The sequence below is a fragment of the Carya illinoinensis genome, chromosome 5 (genome assembly GCF_018687715.1).
Source record: "Carya illinoinensis cultivar Pawnee chromosome 5, C.illinoinensisPawnee_v1, whole genome shotgun sequence".
Lineage (NCBI taxonomy): Eukaryota > Viridiplantae > Streptophyta > Magnoliopsida > Fagales > Juglandaceae > Carya > Carya illinoinensis.
This window is the reverse complement of record NC_056756.1, coordinates 19,664,528-19,677,444: the sequence shown is the minus strand read 5'-3', so window position 1 is coordinate 19,677,444 and position 12,917 is coordinate 19,664,528. Positions and strand designations below refer to the sequence as shown.

The 12,917-nt window shown below is 33.9% G+C and overlaps 1 protein-coding gene across 1 annotated transcript; it reads right to left on the bottom strand.

Moving 5' to 3' along the window:
* Positions 1-445: 445 nt before the first annotated feature.
* Positions 446-5,932, bottom strand: LOC122311287 (WAT1-related protein At3g28050-like). The gene is made up of 7 exons (XM_043125775.1): positions 5,483-5,932; positions 5,330-5,395; positions 5,021-5,134; positions 1,431-1,665; positions 1,171-1,329; positions 917-1,068; positions 446-811 (listed from the first exon to the last, which is right to left on the bottom strand). Exons 1-7 carry the CDS (start codon positions 5,653-5,655, stop codon positions 658-660), a joined length of 1,053 nt encoding a protein of 350 aa, XP_042981709.1. The 5' UTR covers positions 5,656-5,932; the 3' UTR covers positions 446-657.
* Positions 5,933-12,917: the final 6,985 nt, after the last annotated feature.

Here is a 12,917-nt window from a genome sequence, read left to right as displayed (position 1 = left end):
TTGTGACATACTTATTTACGTTGTTCGGCATAGTACCTACATCCACAAGTTATTAGGAGGACAAATCCACTATAATATGATTGTTTTACATTCTCTCATCCTTTCCTCCCGCCTTTGTCGTTTCTCATCCTTTTTTGGTGCCTTCTTCCTCTCTCATTCCATTCCCACTTGTCTCTCAAAGGTGCTCCTTTAATGCACTGGGCCGGGATTCCTTTTGGGCAGGAGGTTTCACCCACCAAACAATATGAATAACCTAGCAAGATAAATTTCATCCTTGTTCCTTCATTGCCCGCTTCAGCTTAATATTCTAATGATTCGAATTTACGACCAGAAACATAAACAAAAAGGTTACCATTAATTAGTTGTCTTTGTTCTGTCATCTGTTTCCACATTTTAGCGAGGATATCTACCGGTACAACGGCATTGATGAGTTGCAAAATAGTTATTGCTGTAACAAACCTCGCGATTTTTTAAGCATTTCATCAAAATTCAACTCAACTGTCCTATCTATGGACATTGGTTTATCTTTTTCACCATAAACTTAAAAATCAGTTTACAATAAATCTAGTTACAGATTAGATATCTTGTCTTCAAACTGCACAGGCTGAAATTCAGGGTTTTATACCAGTCTTTCACTGTCTTAATTCTTGTGCAGTCTTAGAAATCCAAGTTTTTGTTCTGCAAAAGAGGGACATTTGGAGAAGATGACTCAAAGCTACAAATTCCTCTGTTTTCAGTCGTCTTATCTTCTTGGGCTTGTCCCCATATTACAGCATAAAACCCGACAGCGATTACAGCAGCACCTATCACACTGCACATGAAATACATTGAATCACAATGCGAGTAGTTCTCAAGAATCCAAAAAAGGAGCACTGTTGCAAAGATTTGTTACACGGAGATTTGATCAGAAGAATACCTTCCAAGATAAAGAGTATCCCCAAGAAACGTAACCCCCATGACAACCGCAATGACCATTCCTAGAGGGTTAAACAATGAAACATAGACAGGACCCTTCTTACGGCATGCCCAGGTAACAACTACGCTTCGTGTAGCAATCACAAATAGGGCCTAGAAACATGTTATCATAGAACCAGACAGAAATTCATACTTAGCGTCAAAATTATAATCCTAAAACAAGCATGTCAGTGATGTCACCTTCTCGATGCTTACCGAGTAACCTATAGTTATCAGCTCCGTATCTAGCCTTAGCCTCCAAGCGGCTGGATCTTTCTCTGCAAATAGTGCGACTGAGGCAGATTGGATGGTTACAAAAATGGAACAGATGAGTGTTACCATCAACTCGGAAGGATAATCTCTAATAATCAGGGTCTGTAGAAGTTTCAAAAAAAAAAACCAAAGAGTAAATCTTTGTGATATAATGCCTGCAACAATTCATCAAGAGATGAGTTAAACGTATAGACAAGGTTTACCTGGAAAATAAACAATACTGCAAGGCAAAAGCTACCAGTGGCAAGAAGACAGCCTCCAAGGACCCAATTTGATTTTGGTGACAGAAGAACATTGGGTTGGCGACTATTAGGTGATGAAGTACTTGTGATGGGCAGACCTTTGTATAAAGTCACAACTAATGCACCTGCTATAGATATAATGGTGCCAATGCACTTGGCCAGACTGCTCTGAACTCTCAAGTCCAACTTCTCCATCCTACAACCACCATTTGATTCAAGCCTTATTTTTTATGCCTTGGAATAGTAATTCTTATGTTCATGGAAACTCTAACATTAGTTTGTTATGACATGTTAACATATTTGGATGTCAAATACATGGAGAAGAAAAATAATTAACCAGGTAATATTTATATGCCTTGGCACAAAAATCTATCTCCACAGATCAGAGACTGTCATAATTTTTTTTTTTTTTTATATAAGTAAAAGAAGTTTTATTCAGCAAATGTAATAGGCGATGTCATAAAAATTGAAGTAAAATGGGGATGATAGACTCAAAACTTGAACACCAATACACTCAAAGTCTTCAAATTCCAAAACTAGCTCTTCATAGAAACTCATTTCTAAGAGCCATCCTCTAACAATAAAGCTTCCTCACATGGGAAGGCCACTTGAGGTCAAAACCCAACTTAGATTGAAATTTCACATTAACCGAAGTCCCCTAGCCGATCAAAGACCCTAATTGTGGCTTCCAATTGGACTGAAGTGCCTAATTTGATTGACAATAGGAAAGGGTAGGGGGACTTCTCTCGTTTCATTAGATATAAGCATGGTGATGGGTCTAAAATCAGATATTGGCATGGTGTGTGGAGCAGAACCAGCCCTTGAAGTCTCTCTTCCCAAAACAAGGTGGCTTCGGTTGCAGAACATAAACAAATTTCTGATAATATGCTCCACTGGTGGGAGATGGAGTTGTTTACTTTTCTTTTTTGACAAGTTGTCCTCCTTTTGTGTGGAGAAAAGAATGTGAGGATCGAATATGTTTCATCCCATCCAAGAGGAAGAACTTTGAGGTCAAATCTTTTTCAATGTGCTTATTCCTAGTTGGCTCTCTTTTTCCCTGGAAATGTATTTGAATAAATAAGGCACCTTCAAGGTAATTTTTTTTTTTTTTTTTTTTTTTTTTCCTGTGGCCTCCTTATGCAAGATTCTAGAAACAAACAATTTACAAAAGACGCACGTGGTAATAACATACTGGTGCTCTATGTGCAAGTAAAATGGTGAAAGTGTTTGATACCTGTTGTAACAATGTGAGCTGGCTAGGAAATTATGGACAGCAAAGTTGTACAATTTTGGGATCAAGTAGGTCATGTCCCGAAAAGTGGTGAAGTTTTTTGCAAACAGACGAAATCCTTGTGGAAGTCGTTAAAACTTCGAAGTTGGGAACAGGGTCCCTTTGTGCTTAATGCAGTGTGTTTAACAAGAACTCGACACCCGAACTTATTGGTTTCGCATGCTCATAAACGAATTATTCATCACCCTGTCTTCTCCACTTGTACTATAATAGTGTGATAATGTTAGTGCCTTAGTATTAGCTTCCAATTACAGCTTTCAAGGCTGCACATAGCACATATAATTGACTATTGCTTCACAAGTGACAAGGTGGTCAATAATGATGTTTCAATTAAATTTATTTCATCTCTTCACCAAGTTGCAGATATTATCACCAAGGGCCACACTATTACTCATTATAAGCAACTTATCGAGGACAAGTTGTTGGAGTGTCCTCCTCCCATCAGCTTGTGGGTGCCATGGGAGGGGGATGGGAGGTTGTTAGGGTAGGCATCAATCACAGAAACAATTCTCAGCCATATCAAGAACCCATTTGTGCATCAAAGTCAATATCTTCAGACAATGCTCCACATTTGGCCTCCAATATTAAAGCTCCAGGTCACAACTGCCAATGCAATTTCAATCGCAATAGAAACTGGACATTATAGGGGCATAATCCTATTCGAGCTGTCTTCTTTCACCTCAATCCCCCTCTCACATCTTCATCACTAACTTCACTTTTAATTCTAAAGATTTAACAACTTCCTGTTTTGAAAGAAAAGTACGCATCTACATACAGCACAGATTGACTACTTTTTTATCAAATGTTTCAATATCATATTTTTGTAAACAATATGATAGGTGCCGTCCCACAATCCTAATCAGAGCAACCACATAGTTACCAAATCTGAAAGCTATTAAAATAATCTTTTATCAAACAACCAAAACACCAAACTGAAACATCTCCAAATCCCAATGAAGAGCTTACTGCTTTGATGCGCATTTGTTCTGAGAAGTGATACTTTGAATGTAAGTCCAAACATAAGTGTATCATTCGTACAGAGCGTTGCACCAATACAGTAATTATTAGAGGCAACTCATTCAGAGACCCGCCCACACTCTTCCAATGGAGTAATACAAAATTCATCAAGGACCAAGACAAAGTGAAAGTTAAAGCATCAATTTCAAATAACATAAGATATTAGTAGTTCAATACAAAGGCTTACATCCATAATCAGATATAATCTAAGGGAATTTCCACCAACATAAGATGAAGTATAACGGTGATGAGAGACATTTGAAACTTTGATCCCCAATGTATCCAAAACCTCAAAACTAACAAAACGACTTCATTGAAGAAACTCACCCACATTTTTCTAGGAGTTCTCTTCTAACCGCATAACTTCTCCACATAGGCATGTAGTAAGACCTCCTTAGGCAGAAGCCACCACTTTGCAGAAAATCCAACTTAGGTTTAAGAACTATGGGTAAAGCTCCCACTTAGACTAAAGAAATAATTCCTTAGTGTTGATACGTTTATACAATGTGGAACTACAATTCTGCACTGTTTCTTTAAAATTTAGGATTACACCTTATGACCAATCATGTTTACAAAATATAGGTTGGTGTATAGCAGGTTGTTCTAGGAAATTAATATCAGAAGGTTGATGAAAGGGGACCAGGAACCTTGGCGATGTCAAGATTATATGGTAAAGTGACATCAAGATTTTACTGGTGCCAGAAACAATTTACAAAAGATGATCACCATTTTCAATAAATTTAGCCAGTATTACTGCTACAAATCATCTATACAAGTTAAATTTGCTATCCTATACCTAATTAATAGTCGATTAAAACATATTCTCATCCTTACAAATATGTTATATTTTAGAGCTGTATATACGATGCGTCTAAATAAAAATTAGAGTTGTATATACGATGCGTCTAAATAAAAATCTTAGCTTCTCCATTGTCCACTGGCAACTTATTAGTCAATCACGTCTCAATACTATTTTAGAAGCTAATAACCAATGCCAGCATTTATTATGGAAAATGTATTTAAACACCTTACAATCATACTTCTGGTCCAAAATGATGGACTTAACAGTGGGCACTCCGCCAATTAAAGGTTATTTTTTCTGAATTTAGTAGCAACATTGTTTAAGAAGAATATTTTAGCTGTGAAAAAAGTTTAAACCAACACATTTGAATTTGGTAGCATATTCAGACTGGTGAGAGTATTAGCTTAAGCATGTAGCAGTGTGAACAGAGAGGAGATGCACCTGGAGATGATAGCCAGAATGAAGGTAAAAGCTGGCATCAGATCAACTACTGCTGAGGCCAGTGTTGGGGAGCTGTACCGAATCCCAGTGTACATGAAGGTCTGCACAGAGCAACTATAAAGTCGCCCAAAAAATTATGATTGATTATAAATTAGTGTCGGCAGGGCTGCAGGTGCACATTTATGATCATATTATCAGATCCCCAATTAGAAACCATTTATAACTCCCTGATTATAATTATATACAGTATCTTAGCAAGCCAAGAACAAAAATTCTTAAGAATACTGAAAATATAATCTTAAACATTACCTTAGCAAGCCAAGCACAAAGATTCTAAAGACCATTGAAAACTTTAGTGGAGGAAGACTTCTTTTTCTGCAAATCAAAGTAGAAGATGTTAAAGAAAGTGTTGCAGGAAGTTGGTGAGCTGGAAAGTTGGAGCTGGCAGATGAATATATAAACCTGTAATAGATTATAGAAGCTAGGAGAAGGACGAAGATGGCGAGGGCGTTAGAGTAAACAACAAAAATATAGTTACTCATCCCTCTACTCATGGCCGCTTTGACCATAGTGTTCAAGCCCACTTCCAGGAATTGTACCGTCACCAATGCTGCGATTACTCCCAAGCCCTGCATCTCTCGCTCTCTCTTTGCTACACCGTTACCGTTCGACAGATGATGAAAGAAAACAAGCCAAACCCTCTGGCCTCTACTCAATTAGCTATTGGAAATGGATAGGATCTGTGGTATTTGGTCGAGTAAAGAAATATAATATCGAACAATAACTAATACGACACCGAAAGGGCAGGAGATATTGCCCTATGGGACAAAGCAACTCCATTCCTGGACGTCCCGTCCCGTGGTGATCCATGAGTGGCTCTGCCTCCCTTGAAACGTGACAATGAAGAATCTTCTCTCTTGTTTGTTGTTTTCCCAGGTGTCGCTTAACACGAGCCGGGTCTTTTAAATGTTATTTTTTTTAAAAAAAAAATTACAATATCATTAAAAAAACATTTTCTTAATAATGAAGTAAAAATTTTACCAAACTCAATCAAACCATCGGTGATAATAACAATTCTATTATAAATTATATAAAAATAAACATGTGGTGGACGAAATATGATTAAATTATAAATTTATTATTTTTATAAAATAAATTTGACTAATCACTTAAAATAATCTCTTTTATATATTTCACACTTATCTTTTAATATTACCAATACTATTTTTTATTAAAAAAATTAGTTGCAAATCCAGAAATTTTTATCTTGCAAATAGAAAACGGAGGGAGTGGTTGGGAAACACGAGTAGGGACCGACAGGCAAGATCAAGATAAGCAATTTGCAAATATTCTCAAAACTGATTCTTATTGAACGGAGTAATATTTTTATAGACACTTTGCCTAACGGCTGCTTCTTACACCTAGCCGGTTTGAAAAAGAAACTCTTTTTTTAGAAAAAATTTAGTTGTAAGTATAACTGGATACTAATATGTGTATTAATTTAATATGATTGATCAAAAAATAAATTTTATTAAAAATAATATTAATTTAAATTTTAAATATAAAAAAAATTAATATTAACATACACACGAATTTATTTATATATAACAAAACTCATTTTATTGTGCATGTAACTAATTTGTGCAAGAAGTGTTAATTGTGACATTTCCTTTTCTTCTTTCTATACAAAAAATGGCGCTATCACATGACTCCTGTTATATATACCACTTGATCAAAAAATCTATTTATCATTTTTTTTTATCCTCTCATTATTCTATACTATAATATTAAATGTTAAATTTATATATAAAATATAATAAATTATCTTAAATTATCTAATATCAGATCATAAGATGATGAGATGATGATAAAATTTTTCAATTTTTCAATTTTTTCATAATAAGTGTATGATATATGAATTATGAGTGCAATAAATGATACTATCTATTAATAAATAGATTAATAATTCATATATCATACACTTATTATCTATAATAAGTGTATGATATATGAATTATTAATCTATTTATTAATAGATAGTATCATTTATTGCACTCATAATTCATATATCATACACTTATTATGAAAAAAAAAAGAAAAAGAAAATAAAAAATTTGATGTGTGAGATGCTAAATGTATATAAATTAGAAGAGTTAGATTTTTTTAAAAGAAAAAAATTACAAACTGATATTTTTTTTATAATATGTCATATTTATTGATTATTTCAAAAAAAAAAGTTTATAAGTTTATCTCACAAAATATAAAGTAAGACTATGTTTGGCCGTTTGGGTGCATGATTCATTTCAAATAATTTGATTTGATATATAAATAGTAATATTTTATAAATTTTATTTAAGTGTATTTAAATATATAAAATAAGTTTAGATATATTTAATTTTTTATGTGAATTTAAATTAAAAATAAATTTCATGAATAATTAGTTTAAGATAAATTAAAATAGATTTCGAACCCAATTATAATTTGAAAAAGCCAAAGCCAATGTACCGTTCAATTTATGCTGCTTAAGTGTATCACTTGGTAAAATATTTTATTTAATAATTAAAAAATTAATTTTAAATGTATTAATATATTTTTATTTTTAAAATTATTTAAATATATTAAAAAATATAAAAATAATCAAATAGAACGGTGATACTCACGTAGCCCACTCCTTAATTTTAAGTAATTTCCATGATAAATTGTTGTCATGCATATCGTTGTGTGTGGCCATAATTTTGAAGCGTGTTGCAATGAAAAGCGTTCACAGTGGACCCACCTCATGTCAACATCCCAATACAACTAAATACTTAATTTGCATGTGGGATATTTTTGCTTCTCTTGTTTCTTGTTTTGAAATAGATACATATTTTGAGAGGGGTAATGCTATATACTAGGATTGTAATTGGTTTAATTTGATCTGATTTTAGATAAAATTTAAGATTAAATTAATATGTATTAATTTTATATTTTTTATAACCGATTATGTACATATTATCCTTCTAAACTAATATTCCGATTTTATCGATTTTCGATCCAGTTTCATATGACTTCTCGATTTTAATATACTATATTATATTATACTATATAATACAATGATATATCATAGTATATTATAATATATAATGATATAGTATTAGTATAACTATTAATATGCATTATATAATATTAGTATAACTATTAATGTAATAAATTACAGTGACATAAAATTTTAAAATTTAATATTATTTTAATTAGTAATTTATCATATAATATAAAAATATTCTATATATAATTATATATTATATATATAAATTATATAAAATATAAAAAATTAAAATATATATAAACCGATCCGGTCCGGTTCCGGTTTTTCTTTTTGTCCAGTTTGATTTTAGAAAAAGAAAAATTAGAACTGGATTAATTTTGACCGGTTTTAAAAAAAATAATAATAAGGATTGGTCCAAACCAGTCCGGTCCAGTTTACCGATTCACTGATTCTTTTTTAATCTCTACTATATACAGTTGTGAAACGTATAAGTGCTATGTAGTTTCTTTGAAAAGAAATGAGTTTATTATTAAAAAAAATTAATTTCTTTTAATATGTGAATTGTATTTATTTTTTATTTTTTTAAAATAATTGCATGGCGCTTACACACTTACGACTGTAAATATCATTTCTCTTTTAGAAAAGTTGCTACTGTTAGAGCATCGAGGGAATTTACGGACAAATTTTATAGTCTATAAAACTTTTTTTTAAACCATTTTTTAATGTATTTTAAAAAAATAAAAAAATAAATATCACAAAAAAAAAAATTATGGTGGCCTAAACATTTTTCATATTTTGATTCCTTTTACTTAAAATCAAATAAACACAGAAAAAATGAGAGAGAAATCTCTTTTGGCAGGATGACGGGTGTTGTAACCCAATCCCAACCCATCTCATCTTGTTTAGGTCATTGGCCTTCTGATCACTTCATGTGGCATCAAATCTAATTACAATATTAATTGCTTCTTACACACCCCAAGTTTTCCACCTTTTTTAACCGAATTAAAGGAAAAAGAGATGAAAGAAAATACTTAAACGATAACCATGTCTCGAAATATTTGTGCCCACTTTTTTGCACCATTGACCTATTACCGGCTGCTTCAATTGTTCAGTACATATTTGAACTATTATGAAGCCTAGAGCACTGACATCCTACATATATATTATGCCATTTTCTAATTAAAATGACATTTAGGGCTCTCTCTCTCTCTCTCTCTCTCTCTCTCAAGTTTTTGTTATTTTTTTTCATTTTCTTTTAAGGATTTTTTTAACATCCTTAATCATTAAGAAAAAATTAAAAAAATATATAACTTTACTACTATCCACTTTCTTAATCATTAAGTAAAATAAAAAATTATAAAAAAAAATCAAATAAAAAGAGAGTAGTAAATAAGTAGTAATGAAGTAGCAATGCTATCATTTTCCATATATATATATATATATGCCATGTTTGTTCTCTTATTTGTCCAGTTAAGTAGATTGAAGTTAAAAAAGAGAGATAAATGTGTGAGAGCATATTGAGAGAGAGAAAAAATCTTAGACAGTAAGAGTTAAGATTGTGTGAGTAGAGTGGTACTCTTATAACTCACTATGTGTGATTATAATCTCATCTATAATAAAATTTCATGTAGCTTTGTGAACGTAGACACATTGCCAAATCACGTTAATTTGTGTCTTGTGATTGTCTGCTAGTGTTTGCTTTTATTTCATTTGTCATCATTGGTTTCACAACAAATGGTATCAAGAGCCAAAGTTCGAGTTTAAGAGAGAACGTTGGCTAGAGACGAAGGGAAAGCACCTGCAATTGAGAAGTTTAATGGCACTGACTTTGGATACTGGTGGATGCAGATAGAAAACTACCTCTATGGGAAGAGACTCCATCTTCTACTATTGGGAAAGAAGTCGAAGAGCATAGATGATACTGATTGGAACCTGTTAGATCAACATGTTTTAGGGGTTATTCGGCCGACATTGTCAAGATTAGTTGCACACAACATTATTAAGGAGAGAACTACAATGAATCTTATAACGAATTTGTTTGGTATATATGAAAAGCTTTCGGCAAATAAAAAGGTGCATATGATGAAGAAGCTATTCAATCTAAAGATTTCAAAGGGTATGTCTGTGGCCAAACACTTGAATGACTTTAATATGATTACAAATCAATAGTCTTCTATAGAGATTGAGTTTGATAATGAGATCAAAACATTGATTATGTTGATATCGTTGCCAAATAGTTGGGAGGCCATGAAGATGGCGATGAGTAATTCAATCGGCAAGATGAAACTGAATTATGATGACATATGTGATATGATTTTTGTTGATGAGGTATGCAGGAAAGACTCTCGAGAGTTTTCTAGTACGGTTTTGGCCTTAAGTGTTGATGATCGGAGTCGAGTACCTGATAGGTCCAAGAATAGGGGGAGAAGCAGGACAGGATCTGGGGTAATAGATCACTTGCTAGAATTGTGGCAAGCCAGGCCACATCAAGAAACACTACCGTAATCAGGAAAGTACTGATGATGATGTTGTGAATGCGGCGTCTGAAGAAATACAGGATGCTTCATTTCTTGTTGTACACAATTCGATTGACGATTGGGTGTTGGATTCAGAGACTTTGTTTCATAGCACCTCATATCAAGAGATTATGCAGAACTATATTGCTGGTAATTTTGGGAAGATATACGCGATTGATGGAGAGGCACTGTATGTAGTAAGAGTGGGCAATGTGTTCATCGCACTTCCAAATAGAAGCATGTGGACTTTACAACAAGTCAGACATATTCCAAATCTGAAAAGAAGTATGATCTTTGTGGGACAACTCGATAACAACGGTCATACAAAAGCATTTCTTTTAGGAGCATGGAAGGTCACAACGGGTGTGCTTGTCTTGGCACGTGATAAGAGAACTAATACTTTGTATTTAATATCAGGGTCTAGTGATGTGCAGGAAAATATAAAGGTGTGTCAAAGTAGGCTTGGTCGTGCAAATTAGATGGGGAAGCAAAAGGGAGTTACTTTTGTTGTTCCTCATATAAGCCTGGGGAAATCTCCCTAGACCTTGATGCGGAGCAGAGTGTCCAGTGTTCCAGGGACGTTACACCTACAGTTGTTGCTCGCTTAGTTGCCAAGATAATAGACCTCCACGGGGTATACCTACCTTGAACTATATCCTACTAACAAAAGGTGATGAGCCACGGAAGAACAGGAAAATCTCGCAAGATGGGAGATCTAGCAATTGAAAGTTGGCTAAGGTTGCCAGGGTCGATTCTAGATCAAATACTCCAAGTGCGGGATTTGTAAGTCACCCAATGGATGTGCTAACTGAGGGTAATGCACTTGAGAGAGTGAAGTCGGGCATGAATTCAATGCATCTTCTAGCTTGAAGATAGGAGTTGTGAGCTGCAGATGTGATAGGGCTTGTGCTAGAAACAGTGGCTGGCATGTGGAGAACCAGTCTTCAAGTGGGAGATTGTTAGGTTGCACATGGAGCTTGGTTTGTGAGTAGAAAAGGTATAGACATAAAGTTTTCTCTATTGTCGCTCGAGCGAAACTCAATCCATGAGTTTGCTCAACTTGCGCTCGATAGTGGACTCAAGCAAAGATCAGACAAATTGTTCACTCAAGGTTCGCATGATGTGCGTGATGTTGAGCTCAAGTGAAGCACTAACCCTAGTATTGGCTCAAGCAATGCTCGATAGACTGATCGAGTCAATTTTTGATTGGTTGTTCACTCAAGGTGCACTCAACACCCACTTGAGTGAAGAACACAGTTTTGACGTTTAGGATCCAGCATCGTTTTCTCTATATATAAAATGGTTGTTCTATTGTGTGTACCGTTCAACAAATCAGAGTAAAAAAAGAGAGGCAAAGGCGTGAGAGCATATTGAGAGAGAGAAAAAGCCCTAGAATGTAAGAGTTGAGATCGTGTGAGTAGAGTAGTAATGTTATAACTCACTGTATGTGCTTGTAATCTCCTCTTGAATAAAATCCATGCACCTCTATGGGCAAAAGCACATTGCCAAACCATATTAATTTATGTCATGTGATTGGTTGCTTTTGCTTTTATTTCGTTTGTCATCGTTGGTTTCACAACAAGATTTTCTATGCTTAAATTATCATAATAACACATATTTCCAATTATAAAAAAACTAACAAATCAAACTTCAATTATAAAAAAAAAATAACACTTCCACTAAAACCAAGCATTGCAGACATAAACATACTTGACGGCAAGTTTGAGGGTTACCCCCTACATGTATGGTAAATGGAGAAAAAATCGTACTGTATATATCAAACTTAAGATGCAGCATTTAATTAAAGAGAACTGCTATAGACACAAAGAGCTTATAAAATGTAAACCCATAAACTGATATGATACATCAATTTGTGAGTTTACTTTTATGTAATCCCTTTGTAGCTAAAGTATTTTTCTTAATTAAATATTACATTTACATAAGAAAGAAAGATGGGGTAGAACATGCATTTCCCATGTCCAAACACTAGCAATTGAAAAGAGAAAATAATGGCCTTGTCCTTTAGGAAATTGGGATTCACATGAGGATGTTCATGGAACACAATTGACACTCATGCCTCTCTCTCTCTCTCTCTCTCTCTCTCTCTCTCTCTCTCTCTCTCTCTCTCTCTCTCTCTCTCTCTCTCTCTCTCTGAGACACAACACAATAACTTATTTATCTATATCTTCCATGTGTTTTCATTGGGAGCAGATTGAGAGAGCATGCAGATTGGAAATCACACACTTTCTGTCAATTATTGTGCTTGTTGCCTTTGGGCCCACTTTTAAGCCTCTCTATATTATTAATGTTGTTCTTCATATGCTTGCAGAGATCATGCTTGAACAAGTTGAGGAGT

What these genes read in the sequence shown, in the direction of transcription:
- LOC122311287 (XM_043125775.1), bottom strand. Translation starts at nt 5,655, where the DNA reads ATGCAGGGCTTGGGAGTAATCGCAGCATTGGTGACGGTACAATTCCTG. An exon ending in TTTGTGCTTGGCTTGCTAAG is followed by an intron (nt 5,135 to 5,329) that starts GTAATGTTTAAG and finishes GCGACTTTATAG; the next exon opens with TTGCTCTGTGCAGACCTTCA. An exon ending in TGATAACTATAGGTTACTCG is followed by an intron (nt 1,069 to 1,170) that starts GTAAGCATCGAG and finishes ACATGTTTCTAG; the next exon opens with GCCCTATTTGTGATTGCTAC.